This window comes from Silene latifolia, chromosome 10, assembly GCF_048544455.1.
Source record: "Silene latifolia isolate original U9 population chromosome 10, ASM4854445v1, whole genome shotgun sequence".
Taxonomy (NCBI): Eukaryota; Viridiplantae; Streptophyta; class Magnoliopsida; order Caryophyllales; family Caryophyllaceae; genus Silene; species Silene latifolia.
The window spans coordinates 10180785-10197836 of NC_133535.1; the positions used below are offsets into that span (position 1 = coordinate 10180785).

General features: G+C 37.2%; 2 protein-coding genes across 2 annotated transcripts; one reads left to right on the forward strand and one right to left on the reverse strand.

Annotated features, from left to right (window-relative positions):
- Positions 1-2047: 2047 nt before the first annotated feature.
- On the forward strand, positions 2048-5659 carry LOC141605051 (uncharacterized). The gene is made up of 9 exons (XM_074423678.1): positions 2048-2289; positions 2415-2477; positions 2580-2685; positions 3296-3338; positions 3460-3532; positions 4143-4230; positions 4891-4947; positions 5051-5129; positions 5224-5659. Exons 1-9 carry the CDS (start codon positions 2219-2221, stop codon positions 5235-5237), a joined length of 594 nt encoding a protein of 197 aa, XP_074279779.1. The 5' UTR covers positions 2048-2218; the 3' UTR covers positions 5238-5659.
- A 1096-nt stretch (positions 5660-6755) lies between these two features.
- Positions 6756-16683, reverse strand: LOC141605052 (uncharacterized). The gene is made up of 14 exons (XM_074423679.1): positions 15584-16683; positions 15156-15242; positions 13734-13849; positions 13170-13220; positions 12430-12601; positions 11688-12002; positions 11393-11596; positions 10156-10635; positions 9820-10029; positions 9067-9255; positions 8541-8704; positions 8295-8447; positions 8120-8198; positions 6756-7438 (listed from the first exon to the last, which is right to left on the reverse strand). The coding sequence occupies exons 1-14, from the start codon at positions 16049-16051 to the stop codon at positions 6992-6994; spliced, it is 3135 nt and encodes a 1044-aa protein (XP_074279780.1). The 5' UTR covers positions 16052-16683; the 3' UTR covers positions 6756-6991.
- Between the last annotated feature and the right edge of the window lie 369 nt (positions 16684-17052).

Here is a 17052-nt window from a genome sequence, read left to right on the forward strand (position 1 = left end):
GTGTGCCTCGTCGATGTTGCGGCGGCGATGTCCTCTCCCGAGTCCGAGAGGGACTTATGTTTACCACGAGCACCTTGGGCTCCTCCGGCGTCTTGATAAGGTCTGCTTCTCCCAGTGCTTCGTTCAAGTTTCTTGGAGTCACGCCCTGGGCCCTGGTCTCCTGGATGGCTTCCGTCGCTCGTGTCGGCGTGCCTGTGTGTGCCGGTGCACTCCCAATTAGGTCCAGGAGTGTCTTCAGTTTTGCAACGTCAACCACCTGTCCCATGATGGTGACCTGGTTGACGGGTGGCGGTGTGTCCGGTGTTATCGGCATTCCGAATTCCGGTTGGATTACTCCGCCGGTGGAGGGTTGCAATACTCCAGAATGGTGAAACGTATCATCCTGGTGTAGCTCGGTTTCGTCGGTCACGACTATTTGCTGTTTTGACATCTTCTTAGCTTTTGGGGTGGGTTTTTTCTTGTGTTTTTGTTTTTGTTGTTTGGGAATGAATGTGACTAGCTTCTAGTTTGCTTCCCCACAGACGACGCCAATTGTTCCGGGTGTAATTCCAGAGCAGATATTTGATACCACTCGTAGCTAGTAGAACGATGTCCTTGCTTGAATCCTCCTTTTGGTATCCTGAAACGATGAACAAACTGAGGGCTCGGCTTTGGCCGAGCGTACTCACTCTGACGCTCAAGTTAGTAAACTTAGAGAGAAGTTGTCTGTAACTTGGCTAAGCGTGTATTGTAGAGAGATAAGGAAGATATTACCAGATGAATAGTGGTTATTAGGTCAATTTGTGGATCCTTTCCTCAATGGAGGTTGAGGAGTATTTATAGGCATTCACCTTTTGTCACGTAGTGGCCAGGTGGCCAAGTAGCTATCAGGTGAAAAGACCGTTGTACCCTCGGCCGATGGACCTGTGGCAGGCTCGCCGAGGGCCTTGGATATGAGTACGCGGATTTGTGTCCCGGCTGGCCAGTTGTCTGGCCGGGACCCAGGTGACAGGCCGACGGGCTCCATCGGCTAGACTGTTTAAGTCGTTGACTTTGCTGTGGATACCCTTGACCTCGCTCAATATGTTGACTTGGTCAGCGGTGCAGAATATGCCCCATCAATTATAATCCAGTTATAGATATAAATTGTTGTGTAAGACCATTTTCTACATAAGACTAACCCAACAAGGAAAAGCCCAATAAAATTAGTTTATAAATATATATTAAAATATTTTATTTTGATAACCTAATATTTTATATTGAAAACTTGCATATTTAAATGCGCCGGTATTCATTATAAGATGTCGGGTTATCAAAATAAAGTTAAAATATAAATAAAATAAAATTTTAATTTTGAGCTATACTCCTTTTGGGTCAGTCTTATGCTATAAGACGGTCCTATAAAATAGAGATGACCTTCTCTTAGATGAGAAAGAGTGTTAAGGAGAGGGACAATTCTCTCTGTTGTACATGCGTTAAGGAGCACATACGTTTTCCCTAAAAAAAAGGGAAATTTCCACTTGTACCCCTCTGCTATGGTCCAATCTCACTTGTACCCTTACTTTTTAGGAAAGCCCACTTATACCCTTCAATTTACTAGTTATTCTCACTTATACCTCTCAAGTATAGACTAGTCTCGCTTGTACCCTTACTTTTAAGGAAAGTCCACACTCCAACATCATAATACTAAGCAGTAAGCACCAACAACTAAGACGTTAAGTAAATTCTCGCTTATCATTATGAAGCGGGGAAGAAGTATTAAGTACCCTTACGTACGATGTTAAGGGCTATGTAAACAATATGATACTTTAATTGAAATATTTGTTTTCTCTCCAACAAACCTCGTTTTTTCCTCCAAATTCATTTTTATATGCCTCCACTTCATCTTCAACGTTCATCTTTTACCCTTTTATCACACTTCATCCTCAATATTCATCATTTATTATACTTTAGGGGTATATAGGGGTATATGTGAGAATAACTAGAAAGTTGGAGAGTACAAGTGGACTTTCCTGAAAAATAGACGTATAAATGAAATTAGCTCATAGCAGAAGGGTTCAGTTGAGAATTTCCCAAAAAAAATTAAATAAAATAGAAATTTTATTTTATCACAAGCCCCGGTATCTCCTTCATTACGTTCATATTTACGCTCAACACCGCCGCTTTAATCTTCCTCTTTCGTTTCTTCCTCCGCTAACACTATCAAATTTAGGGTTTAGGGTTTATCAATTGCGCAACAATGGGAAAAGCTAAAAAATCCCCCAAATTCGCAGTCATGAAGAAACTCGTCACTTCTAAAGCCATCAAAAAGTACAATCTCTTCACCTTTTTTTTTTCTCAGTCTCTCTCGTCCTCACTGATTTTAACACCAATTTCCCCAATTTGATTTTTTTTTTCCTTTTTTTTTTTTTTTTTTTTTTTTTTTGCAATTTCAGCTTCAAAGAAGACGTATTAAACCATAATAAGAAAAAGGAGCCGGGAAATTCCTCTAAAAATGTGTAAGTCTCCGAATTTCTTACTTTATTGGCTAATTTATGAAGGTGGTATTCATCAAAATTTGATCTTTGTGATTAATTTCTCTGGATTTTATTTATTTTTAGGCCTTATGTTTCCTCGGCTTTGTTTTTCAAGTATAATACTGCTTTGGGACCTCCGTATCGTGTTTTGGTGGATACCAATTTCATCAATTTCTCCATTCAGAACAAAGTAAGTCCCTTTTGTTGATTAATGCTTGTTCAATTTCATTTGTTGATTAGTAGCATTGTTTTCTCTTCCGTTGTCAGATCATTTGTTTACCTATTTTATTTTGGGTGTCTTCGTCATTTGTTTACTTTTGAAGGGTTAATTTGATTATCAACTTGCATGTTGATTAACTTATATGGTACAATTATAGCTACAAATGCTCGGCTCCTTTATCGTTGTTTAAGAAAGTCAAAGACCAGGATGGAAGGAGTAATTTTTTGGGTATATAGATTCTTAAATGGAATAAATCAAAATGGCTCACTAAAGTGGCTGCGTTTCTTTCTTTTGTGAAGTAGCGGTCCTTCGATGCAGTTCTCGACGCAATGGGTCATTCGGAAACAACCTCTTTGTGTTGCTAACACAAGGGTAAGGCTGCGTACATCCGACCCCCCCTCCCTTTACCCCGCATTTTGTGGGAGCCATTGAGGCACTGGGGTAATGTTGTTGTTGTTGTTGTTGTTGTATAGATTCTTAAATCGGGTTAAGAATGGATGGTTTAAATTTGTGTTTGTAGCTCGATTTCTGTTTGTTTTTAACTGGACTGAATGTCTACATTTGTTTAATTTTTGTGCAGTTGGATTTGGAGAAAGGGATGATGGACTGCTTATACGCAAAATGTGAGTACATTGTGATGTTGGGAAAATGAGACCCCATGGCTTTACTGATATCTCGTCCCTCTGACTGGTCTGCAAACTGGAAGCTAATGTTTGAGTTATGCGTCTTCTTGTTATTTTGTAGGTACACCTTGTATTACGGATTGTGTGATGGCTGAACTTGAGAAGCTGGGAATAAAGTATCGTGTAGCCTTAAGGTATAATTTCCGATGAAGTGAAAGTCTATTACTCTAGTTTTATGGAAGATAGTTGGAAGTGTTTCTCCCCCTGTTCTATCTATCATAAATACAAGTATACAACATGATATAATCCAGTTACCGTGAAATTCTGGGAGATAGCAATATGTCTTGCCTATGTTGTAGTGTCAGATAAAAAATGGGAAGAGGAGAGGTATTTGTGGTAATATACTAACCAATTAGTGTCGTGAAAGACTATCTCATATTAGTATGTGTATAAGACCGATCCAGTTAGCTGTAAATTCGATCCATCATCCATGTACTTCTCAAGTATGAACCCTCTAACTCAAGAAATAACTATCCCATGTAATCATCATATGATGTAGTTTCATGAGTGATGAAACCGTACCGTATTAGAATTTGTGTATACAAATATGGTTTATGTAACAGGTTTCGTGTCTCACTGACAGTCTTTTGTCGTTTAGGATTTCATCTCATGTCTTGGTCCGTCTCATGTTCTACACATTGTTTGGATAATCTTACAATGCACTTGGTTATTACTTTCATGTCACCTTTTGGGTATTTCGAGGTCTATTAAGGAAACTATAGACTTTATTCCTCTACTTTGTAGGATTGCGAAGGATCCTCGATTTGAACGACTTCCTTGTACTCATAAAGGAACATATGCTGATGACTGCCTTGTTGACAGGGTTACACAGGTATACTCTTTGTATATTGCTTAGCTACAGCCTACCAGTCTTTTATTTGTATTAATGTGCGGAAACATTAACCTCGGCGTCAATTAAATTTATTTCAACAACGCTTGTTTCTTATTAGGCTGCCCACTTGATACGAAATCATAAATTTATTTTTACTTTTACTTGTAATCTGGGAAGAACTGAAGAATTCCCTTGTTATCTCAATCTTATACTGCAGAGCACATATACACGTGCTGCAACAACTTCATAATACTCCATCATCCACCAAATTTTCCGGGGGTGGTTTTGCTACCAATTTGTTTATAAGATTCTTATAAATTCACCAACTCCTAATGAATTTATAAGCATCTTATTAAAACAAATATTTAAACTTGAGTATGCAAATATGTAATGTATCATCCATTGGTCATCATTACCCTTTCAAAGGTTTTCTAACATGCTGTCTCCACTACACTATACACGTATCCTACCCTTGGTATTGCTCTCAAGTTTTGATTTATTCTGTTGTATCCCAAACCGGACACAATAATAGATTTTGACTCCATCAAAAATAGATGGGCACAATTCTCTCCCTTCCATACTTCATGTAAATAGTCAATTATTCAAACCTTCCAAGTTCTTCCAGTTTTCTTACTCTATGATTTACTTTGATGCAAACAGCATAAATGTTACCTTGTTGCTACATGTGATCGTGATCTAAAAAGGAGGATTAGAAAGGTACGTCATTGCTGTATGCTCATAATTTTTAGTAAGAGACGTCCTATTTGTATCCTCTTCTGAATTGAGTCATGATATCGACTCTGCATCTTTCCAACTGCAGATCCCTGGTGTGCCTATAATGTACATCACTTCTCACAAATACTCGATTGAGCGATTGCCCGAAGCTACTATAGGGGGAGGTATGATATATAATTCATATTTGTGTTTTATTTATAGGCCGATCGACACAGCGATTTCTTCATGGATCTAATATGTTTTTTTGCTTCTATGCAGCCCCGAGATATTAATGTTCAAGTCATCTTTTATTACAAATCTACGAGTATGGTTTTGGTTGGAAACAAAATGGCGTTTTTCCTAGAGGACTTGAGGATATGAAAAATATCATCCAGTGCATTACAACAAGCTTGGTATCGTTTAAAGTGTCTATCTATCTTAGCAGATAGCCAGATACTCCTTATTAGTTAGGTGTACTATGAGTTCTGGTTGATGTGTTTGACTTCCAGCTTTTGCATCTAAACATTTATACTTCCTAAAGTTCAGCTCCGTCATTGTGTTGTGATAAAATAGTGTTCCTGTTTTAAAGACTGCGGGGTCATTTACACTATGTATTTTCAGAAAGCGAGGGGTGCATTTGTGTTTGAATGATCTGGAATTGTACTCAGCAATTTGATATTTATACCTACCTATTAAGCGGGTTTCATTTTATAAATCGAATGTACATTAACTTGTGTATTTAACAAACGAAATTATCAACTTTTAGAGGGCTCTTTGGGAGAAGGGGTCTAACAACTAGGTAGCACGGACACTTCCCCTAATCAGCCGTCCCGTGTCCGACACCGTGTCGGACACCGACACTTCTCGGACACACGTCGAAACGTGTCGGACGCGTGTCCATGGTATTTCGGCCGTGTCCGACGCGTGTCCAGGACATTTGGACATTATTTGGGGTGAATGATGTTCTTTAAGCGTGAAATGAGCTGTCGAAAGAGATTGATTAAAATATTCGTTTGGATAGTAAATGAAAATGAGTTATAATCAAGGCAAGTTTTAGTTTCACTTATTTAAATTTAATATCAAATACTTTTATAAAAATAAAATCGAACGTTTATAATTATAAAATATATATTTTATTAAATTTAAATAACGTGTCCCGTGTCCTAAATTTCAAGGGATGCCGTGTCACGTGTCCGTGTTGTGTCCGTGTCCCGTGTCCGTGTCCGTTTTGGTGCTACCTAGTCTAACAATGGCAATTTTTACGCTAATGAGCCTTTTATTAGTGTTCTTAAGTACCAGGCTGTAATGGCTTTCATTTTATCCTACACCAATTCTCATTGAAGACGGGACACTTTTCGTCACAAGCTGAAAATGGGCTAAATGTCGCCATTTTAACGACAAAATGTGACCATTTTAATGACAAATTATTATAGCTTGGGAAATTGTTCTGGTAACTTTTTAATTAAAATGGTTACATTTTCGTCTTTAATGGGTCACATTTTACCCCGTCTTCAGCTTGTGACGAAATATACCCGTTACAAGCAAGACATCTTGTTTATCCTAAGGAGTACTTCTTAGTAGGACAACTTCATGACTTTCCACTTTCCAGCAAAACTAGCTGAGTAGCTGCTATATGTTGGCTTTACTTGGGATTGGATATTGTGCAATGAAGAATAGAGAGTTGCTGGCAACAGGGTACTCAAGCATTGGTTGGCATTCATGAGTTCATATTTCACCAATAATGTCTCGGTTCGTTGCAGACTATCATCTCCTGTTGCACATTAGTATACATTTTTGCTTGGAAGAGATTAGAAGAATGCAGGAAACCTGAACAGGACTGTATATATTCAATTAATTAACAATGGCATCCTATATGCACTGTTTCTTCCTCTCCTACTCCATTTACATACAAAACCACCTTACAATCTTGTGCATTATAGGTGAAAAATGGAAACCCATCTAAAATCAAATTAACAATAATAACGATAAATAGAAGAAAAAAATTGATACAAAAAGAATAATTACTATAACCTACCGGGCAACAATGCTATCTTCTAACCACGGCACTGGTAGTATTTAACATTTCCTCAGGCGGGGGTTTCACATACTTGCCCAAGGGTTTATGGTTATGGGAGTTTCGCCTTCTTATCCTCGCAAGTTTTTCTCTACTATTTTTCTTTTTCTCGGCATCTTCCTTTCTCTTTTGATCTCTCTCTTTTTCCAAGACACCTTGCCAGAAGATCTCTCCGGTTGATGGCCATAACCAACGCCTTGCCTTTCGTTCAGAGTCTGCTTCCTCAGCCAAGTCCTCGTCGATGCTCTTAAGAGTGCGGTAGTTAAACCATTTTATCCACATTTGGCCTCTCCTGTTTGGAAGGGGGTGTTGTTCTTGCATAACACCAGTTTCGGGGTTGATATAAACAATGTGTCTTGCGCTGTGATAAGCCCATACATTTATCAGTAGCTCGAGCACCCGAGTGTAACAATGCTTATCCTGCACCAAGAGTTTTGGTTGCCTTTTGAGTTTCGATTGATATATAAATATGGAATCTGAACATGGTATTAAAATTTCGAAGAATCACAACTATTTACATAAACTAGGTCTGCCCTAAAGAAGTCATTGATAGATAATAACATAAAACACTACATCGTTCAGATACGGCATATGACACGACTCAACTATTTTGTGAACGTGTTCCGATAAAAAAAGGAAGTGTCTTATGTGTTGTGTGGGAAGGAGTCTCTAGCTGAAACGACACGCGTCCAAAGTGAAGGGGGGAATAATATAGACCAGATATACCATGAAATGATTTATGGAGCAGCGGAAAAAAAAATGGCCACCATTTTGCGTGACTAAGGTGGTAGATGGCAGGAGACATTCATACACCGTCTGCAAACTGCAATGCTACCCGTATGAATCCGTATAGAGGAACCAGCGGAAATAAATTCTAGGTAGCCACGTGGCAAGTTGAACCGGCTCAAGAGACTTGACCTGAACTTAAATGGCCAGAAACGACTCTGACCCGTAACAAATGACCTACAAATGAATCTAACCTGAAATGATCCGATAACAGAGCACCCAAAGAACCCCCATACTAACTAAAATGACCCGTTTGCAATGCTACCCAAGTCACCTTGTAAGTGAAGGAAAGATTTTGAGACGGAAGGGACTTACTTTGGACAAGCTCAAAGAACAGTGCCCCGTTGAATGGTGTTGGTCGTACATTTGGTTATCCAATGCATCAACGAACATTCTGAAACAAAAGAACTGATCAAGTTCTAATATTAAGAGCAAAGCAAGATGCATATCACAGCATCAAAGCATCACAATACCATGGTATGTCAAATACCTTGAGAACATGACAAATTCCAGGAATGACTTAGTTGGCAGAGCCCAGCTATGCATTACCGACCACGTATCACCATCCAAAGGCATGGGTGGAAGAAAATCCCCATCATGTTTGATGCTATACATCCTCTTGAAAGCATCCGAAAATGCCGATCTTCAATATCACATCATGTTCGTCAGCAAAAAAAAAAACATGAAAGCTCACAAGCTGAACAATAATAGTTGTATCTGTTCTGTTTAATCATACCTGCAATTACCAGCGTTTACAGCATCACAAAATGACCAAAAATCTAGCTTTAGTGGATTCCGAGGATCATTATCCATCCGAACCCAAAAGTAGAAACTGTCCCCATGTTTTCGCGTTTCAATAGCTTCCAGTAATGCTGTTTCCGCTTTCCTGGAAAGAGTTCCCTGTCGAGACCAATGACCATATTAAAGTCAGCGAATAGTTTTTGCGGTATTAGTCCTCAGAATTTGCAAGTATAAAAAGCAATAACTTTCTGAACTTTCGACTAATCAGCAAATGCAAAAACATACAGCAATTGATAATAACCCTGCCATCGGACAAGTAACAGCATACACAAGTTGGTACAAATTAACTCCTCCAAGAAACAATAAGCATTTTTAAATTTTAAATACAGGATATCGTCAACATTTAAGAGTACTTGTAACTGCAACCTATACATAAAATGACCCGACCTAGACCCATATCCGAACCAAATGATCCCATTTGATGGGTCTATCGGTAAGGAGAGGCAATAGGAGAAGAGTACCTCTCGTGCTGTTGCTCTCCATGACTGGAAGCCAATCCAAGCATTTTTATGTATTCTATCAATGCGATTAGCTATAGCAAAAAAGGCTCCGAACTCCCCAAGTACTTCTCGGTAGTAGGAATTGGAAAGAAGCGGAAGGCGAGAGGATGCATCAATGTCGTCCACTCCTCTTCTGCGCCCTCTTGTAGTCTACAATTATTACCGAAGATTTATAAGTAAATAAAAAAGGGGAACTGGAAAAACAGCCTGACATTATGCTTCACTAACTAGCTAAAAGTTCTATGTAATTTACAAGGAACAATAGCATCTATCCAAATCCGGGAGAAGGGCCAATATGGATTGAATTTGGATTTGGATTGGTAATCGGATAAGAATTCTGATTGGTTTTGGATCATTTTCATCCAAGGCCGACCCATTGCCTTGCCTAATTCTGAGTTCCTCCATCAGATATCCTAACTGAAGATTTTAAAAACACAAGGACATAATACAACTGCAACAACATTGCCCAGTGTCTAGACTCTAGAGGGCTCCCCAAATTGTGGGGCAAGGGGTCTCGAATGTATGCAACACAAATAATGAAAAGAGTGTCGAGAATTGCATCAAATGACCTCTACTAAACGATAAAACGAAGTGCGACTAGTTTATCGAGTCATTTTGGTTTACCCCATCATAATTCAGAAATTGTTTTTGGTTCCATTGCAATTGGAAAGGAACAAGATGCAGAATATTTTAGAAAAAAAATGAGCCACTTACAAGGCCGATTCCTCTATAGAGTGATTTATGATGCAAAAATGGCCAGGATCCTTCACCAAAATAAGGTTCATATACGCACATAGGCTGGCCTGTCCTTTCAAGTTCCCCATCATCTCTTTCATGTAAATCATTTTTTGACCGATCTGCTCTCTTGGAACTTTTATATACACTCTCCCATGTTCCGCGAGGTTGGTCTGATCTATCCTTCAGCTGCATTATTACCAGAATGTCTTAGAGAAAAACGAGGGTAACTTGGCTTGGAAACACAAACGCTTATATGGGACGTTCTTAAATGTGAGGTCAACATATTTACTAAATAAAACCCCCTTCTCTTACCTCTTGATCTTCTCTTCTCTTAGTTTCACTAGCAATATCAGCTTGTTTCTGTTCTTCCCAAATGCTGTATACAAAATCATCTTCTTTGGCAGAAGTAGAAACCGAAGGTTCTGAATTATTCCATTTTGCTTGCATCTTGTCCAAGAAAATGCTACTACTCAAATCTCTATTCTTATAACTTGATTTAGGAACAATATTTGAGATGTTCCACTGCCATTCATTTTTATATATGGAAGAGATTTCAGCAACAGGCTTTGGGGCGGCTACTTCTGACGGTAACTTCAGCATATTTTCCAGTACAAAGGCATAACCTTCGACAGCTTCTCCAACCATGAAGTTTTTAGATGTTTGTTTCCCTATTGAAGCAACATTGTGAGCTAGAGGTGATAACTTCCCTCTTGAAACTACTTCTGATATGATAGCACTCAACATCTTCATATTCTCCTTGGGGAAAAGAAAGCCATTCACCCTGTCGTCGACCTAAACATTATTGTAAATGAGTTCAGAGATTTCGTCTAGAAAATACTTCACAATGCCGCCCTTTCACACACACACACACACACACATGCGCACGCGTGCGCACGCACAAAAAGACTAACATTTTTTACATATTTTCACACACGCACACAAAAAGATTAACATTTTTCCATATTTTCATGTGTTAACTTCGACCATCATTTTCACCACTGAAATTAATGTTATATCCAATGTAAGTTTTATATACAAAAGTAATGGTATATACTACTCCCTCCTATTCTAGATAAACCTCCTTATTCATGGGGGGCACTAGAATTAAGGAGAGGGATTAAAATAAGGTAAGGTATTGTAGTGGGGTTTGGTAATTGGAGAGAGGGAAGGTATTGTGGGGTATTATTGTGGGTGGGGTGATTAAAATAAGTATTGTTGTGGGGTAAGTTGATTAAAATAAGTATTGTTGTGGGTGAGGTGGGGTATTGTTGTGGGGTAAGGTGATTAAAATAAGTATAAAACTTTACTAAATAAGGAAATAGGGAAGGTATTGTGAATAGATGAAAAAGGAAAGAGGGAAGTTTATGTAGAATAGGAGGGAGTATGTTTTATAATCTTGACTCTTGAGCTTATGTACTGTAGAACTAATAAAAAGTCAAACTTCAAAGCAGATGAACAACAAAGAGAAAACGGCTACTATTTAAATTAGGACTAACAATTACGGAGTAGCATTTTTCATTTACAAACAGCTTGAAGACATGTTACTTACATATTTCCGGATCATGGAAAGACCAGGTGCTATTATGAGCTTCTCATAGGACATGGCTTTTATCAAAATATCAGGAAATGATTGCTCTTCCAGGAATGACCCATAGATGACAAGGTTGGCTTTCCTTAGTACATAATCTGCATTTGCATAGCGGTCAGCGTGCTTTACGACGCCCTCTGGATAGTCCAAACTTGCAGAAATAGCCTAAAGATGAACATTGAACATAATAAAATTTAAAAACCAAAACAGAAAATCAAAACTCGCAATATGACAAACAAGGTCAAAATGGCTGTACCTCCATGGCCTTGGAGTAGTTGCCGGTTGAGTCACCAGTCAAAACAACAATTTTGAGACCAGAGCTCGAATTAATGTCAGAAGAAATTTCTGCGAGAAGTGGTTTTAAAGCCTTCAAGACAAGCGCATGCTCGAGCCATAAACCTTTGTACATGAACTGACTACCCACAACGGCAACAACGAAATCATCATCAACCAGACCCATCTTAGCCTGAAGCTGCTCTTTATTGAAGGCTGTTAAGCTATTAGCCTCGAATGCTTCTGGAGTTCCGGGAATGACAAAGTAGTTTCCCGTGTCGAATGCTGAATACATCATCTAGTGAAATAAATACGAGACCATTAGACACCGTAAATAGGCTCACAAATCATTCAACCCCAAAAGTTTCTGCATGAAACTGTAGCCAATACTATGATCGAGTCAGAAAGGTTCAACTAGAATACAAGAAAGCATATAAAAATCTCGACTCCAGACCAACATAGAAAATCGATAAATATAAGAAAAAAGTTCTCCTTTAGTAAGAATCTCAACATTTCCGCACGTCAGACTCACGTCATCCTTTTAGCAGTTGTAGAACAAGAATTCTAATATCATAAGCTCACAACTTATAGTCATATAACGGGAAATACCATACCAATATTTTTTATATTTTTCTGGAGGGAGTGGAAATACTAATATAGTTACAAGATAATGAGTACCTACTACCTAATATGGCAAATATGCAAAAGGAAAGTGTTGTCCATACCGAGAGTGCGTGATTTGGAAATACAACTACAGAAGCACGGCTAAAGCTCCTTTTCCAATCGTTAACCATTTCAATTGTCCAGTTCAAGGTGTATTGACTCAAACGAGTTGCAAGATTCCTCTCGTGAATGGTCCATATAAGTGGTATTGACCTGAAGGGTTCCTGCATGAAACTGTAGCAAGTATGATCGTTCATTGAAATACATGTGACTATGTGAGCCCAAATAAGGATTATAAGGCAATAAAGGGTAATATTCTGTTAGTGAAAGATCATGAGCATTTTCTGCAATTGTATTAAAAATATTGCAGGAAGTTTTGGAGTCATTTATCATGATCGTACTTCAAATACATTCTCTCTCTATCTATAATAATCAAGTCAGACGGTGTGACCGTGATTCTTGTCTAGATCGGTACCAAAGACCCAACATTCCTGAGACCTCTCTGTCTAAATCATCTTTGAGTAAAGGTGGCTTCGCAATGAAAATATAAACATACAGAAATATCAGACACTTGCATGTAATACTACGGCTGATCAAACCAAGCTTTAGAATGTAAAAATAAAATCGGAGTTTCATTGCATTAACTTGCACAGAAAGAACAAGAACGCATTAATCAGTAACAAAAGTATGACGTCACATTCTGTACCGTAATCAGATGCCATGATTAGACTTAATCAGACAGGTTATTAAGGAATCGACAGAAAAATCAAAGAAGAAATTTGTAACTCAGAAATTGTCATACCACGAAAGAACGGTCTTCCCCTCTAGTGAGTTAAGAAGTACACCATCATAGCTGCAAACCATAAAAATACTAGTCAGTATCCGTATACATCAAGTTATCCCCTTGTTTGACAAACAAGTAAACAAGCTCATTAAAAAGCTAATCTGATAGTAGAGAATGCCAATGCATTAACTTTGTATAGGTTAATGCCTAGTTCAGAGTTTTGGGTAGGAGCAAACGGGCAAAATGAAAACTGAATATAAAGAGGGCTAGTCTCATTGAACCGGCGTCTTGTGTAATCTAAGGGGAACACAATCAGCAATTACGATTATATCATCTGGTCATCTCATATTTAATAAATCAGAGAAGAGACCAGACTTAGACCTCTTATCTTCTAATAGAGCTTTCCTAACAACACGCTACTTTACTTTATCATACTACCATGTTACAAAAAGGTAAATATATTTTAAGTGTTATGTTAAGGCGCATAAGAGGTGCTCAAAAAAAATATTGTGATACGGCCAAAAGGAGGCATTTTCACACAGAAGACTTGAATTCATAATACAAAGAAGAAAAGACACTCACTTCAGCCAATCTATAATAATCCGAGTCTGAGTGTGGTCATTGCCTTCAATTATGGTAACTGGAATTCCCATTTGTTTCCATACAGCATGTGCAGGACCATCTTCATTCGAGAAAACCTAGAATCATTCAAAGGATCCAGCATGCAATCACAGTTATCACACAGAGAGACAGTCAAATTAATAGAGGCACCATCACAAATAGTTACATAGTTAACTACTTTATGACCATAGATATTTTGACTCATAATGTTCCTTCTCGTTATACTTTTGAGTCTTGCTTACACAATTTTTTCCAAGTGTTCTGTACCTAATCTATTGACCAAAGGATGTCTCACTATGCCTCTTAAAATTATGAACATTTCTGCCTTTACACTGCTGCTATAGCTTTTTTTTTTTATTATTATTTTTTTTACTTCGAGCTTACTTTAGTTCACAGCATGTTATTAAATTACAGTATCGTTCGCGATAGCATGTTTGATGCGCTCGTGAAACTGGTCCATGGCGCCTTATTTTTTCCTCGTCAAAGCTACATCGGTGAACTATCAGCCAAATTGGGTAAATCTTATCAATTTTGCAGCTCTCACTTACAGGAAAATATTGGATAAGCTGAAAATCTTTTACATAACTGCCAATAAATACTTTAATACCATGCTGCTTTTAACTTCTCTTATTTTTTTCCATTCCGATCATATTGGTTTCTGTAAAATAGGAAACCCTAGTCTCACACAATCAGTTTTTGCCTGGAATTTTCTTACAACTTATTCATAAATTCTTTTCCAACATCAGCATTAATCTAGCAAGTATGCATTGCTATTTTCATCAATTTGCAGAACCTTCCTTAATAGTCTGTCTTGGCTAGTGTACAGAGAGAAAAGGAAACGGAACCATCCTTTTTTTAATGGCCATATCAGGAAATTTTCAAATGCCTATTTTTCCCAACACAGCAGCTTCTTTGCTCCCGTTAACCAACAAATTTGACTATGTCATTCCCCCTCCACCAAACATACATTAGCCATGAAAAAAGCCAAAGAAGGGTTCACCAAAATGGTGTTTTACTGTTTTGAACTGCTCATGCCGACTAAATGACACAATTAAACGCTGACAACCTAAGACTATCTTTTCTCAGCTCATCATCATTGATTCCCCACCAAACACTCTAATCGTGTTACCATCTTATTTTTCATGGAATATACTCATCACAAAACTCTGTAAAGACTAAAACTATTAAAACTTTATCTGTCACAATTTTGCTCGTACCAAACACAAAATGAAGAATGAAAATATTTTTCGTTGATCACTAAGGAGCGGGGACCCCGTAGTCATGGTACAAGGGCAACAAGGTTAAGCACTTCCGAGACCAATAAATTAAATCAAGAGCTATGTATAACCACATTTGAAAACTAGACAGCAGTAAGTGGATTACCTCAATTGAGTATCCAATCTCATGCAACGCGGTTGCCAAAGTCGCCATAAGTATCTGATACTGATCAACAGCTAGATCCACAAAAACCTTAAACAACATACAAACCACATTGTTACTTCAACATAAACCAACCATATCCTTAAAACAAGCAGCACTACTTCACTTGAAGTTCACTCAAAAAGCATGATTCGGTATCATACTAAATACATCACATGGCACACCCACAATTTACTAATCTTAGCTAATCTCCAATAACTTGATCAAAACGCATTACTTCATATCGAAAACCTATATAAACCCCATAATTGAACAATCACAGTATTCACAGAAAAACTAAAGAAAATACTCCATTTGTCTATGTCATTCACAAAGAATAAAAAAGGTAAACAAATGATCGGGACGGAGGGAGTACAATAAATAACACTCACCATAGCAAGTTTAGGCTTTCTGTAACCAAATCTAATCCTTCTTTCAGACACAAGGGATTGATTCAACTCTGCGGCCTCTTTCTTGAACTTCACCAAAAGTTTAGTAGGTCCAAACCTCAAATCATCCCCAAAATCCAATTCTTCAATAACTTTATTCAAGTACATAAGATCACTTTCAACTAATCCCAGATAATTGCTTGAATTCCCAGGTTTTTCATCAACTGAACCAGGTAAATAAGCTTGGAAAACAACCAAAAGTAGTGAAAACACAACAATGGTGGAAATCCAATGTAAATAACCTAATCTTTTTGGAAGAAACAATCTTGGAATCCTTGATCTATGACTATTTTGCTTTGTGAATGATGCAACTCTTCCAAAACTATTATTATTATTTTTATTAATTGAATAATTGTTGCTTAAAAGCTGCTGATCTTTCTTCAGCACAACACCATTATCAAGAGAACCCATTTACAACATCAACAAAAACTAACAAGATTGCAGAAAAGCTTGAATCTTTATCAAAATCATGCAAAACCCAGTTGAAAAAACCAATTTTTTAGCAAAATTGCATTGAAAATTTGATTGATTTAATAGCTTAACTCTTCTCATAGTTCATAAGATTTCTCTGATTATACAAAAAAATAAGCTAAAAACTTTGATTCATGCACAGAAAAACTAGCAAGATTGAAGAAAAGCTTGAATCTTTAAGTACATCACACAAAACCCAGATGAATAATTAAAATTTTAGCTCAATTAAATTGAAAATATTGAATTTTGATTGATGTAACAGCTGAGTTTATAGCAAAAAAAGCTGAAAACTTTGATTAATGCATAAAAAACCCAGATTAGAAAATAACTTTTCAAGGTTAATTAACTTCAAAAGAGTTGAAAAAGATTGAAACTTTTGATTAGTATATAGAGTATATGGTAGTGAAGTAATTGTTTCAGTGAGTAAAAGATTCGTCCAGTTTACTGTTTATACCAAAAATTAATGAATTTTTGAGTGATGGGTGTTTGGTTGCTGTTGAGGGGATTTAATACAATAAAAACAAGATAAATTGTGCATATGGACATGCTTCAGAGATTTAAGGAAGACAGTCAAATATTATTAAAATTTAATTCAACAATATTATTAAAATTTAATTTAATTCCTAATTGTAGCCACCAAAATTTTATATTTTGTTATTTAATTATTTGATGCTATATTTAATATTTAGAAATATTAATAAAGATTGCGATAATATTTTAGGATATTAGAATATATTTTTACCTTTCATTTAAAGCTAACTAAATTATAAATACAGCTTTTGTATTTAGAGAGAGCATATTGATAAAGCCAAACGATCTCATACTCCTACTATCAAATTGTAGGTATGATGAAATAAGTCACAAAAAAGCTTATCATCTCCCTACGTGGTTAAGTCGATAAGACTCCCGTAGTCACTATCAAAACTACTCAAAACCCTACC

Coding starts and splice junctions, on each gene's coding strand:
- LOC141605051 (XM_074423678.1), top strand. CDS start 2,219: ATGGGAAAAGCTAAAAAATCCCCCAAATTCGCAGTCATGAAGAAACTC. Junction 2,290..2,414: donor ACTTCTAAAGCCATCAAAAA/GTACAATCTCTT, acceptor TTGCAATTTCAG/CTTCAAAGAAGACGTATTAA. Junction 3,533..4,142: donor AAGTATCGTGTAGCCTTAAG/GTATAATTTCCG, acceptor TCTACTTTGTAG/GATTGCGAAGGATCCTCGAT.
- LOC141605052 (XM_074423679.1), bottom strand. CDS start 16,051: ATGGGTTCTCTTGATAATGGTGTTGTGCTGAAGAAAGATCAGCAGCTT. Junction 8,705..9,066: donor GGAGAGCAACAGCACGAGAG/GTACTCTTCTCC, acceptor TGGTCTCGACAG/GGAACTCTTTCCAGGAAAGC. Junction 8,448..8,540: donor GTAAACGCTGGTAATTGCAG/GTATGATTAAAC, acceptor GTGATATTGAAG/ATCGGCATTTTCGGATGCTT.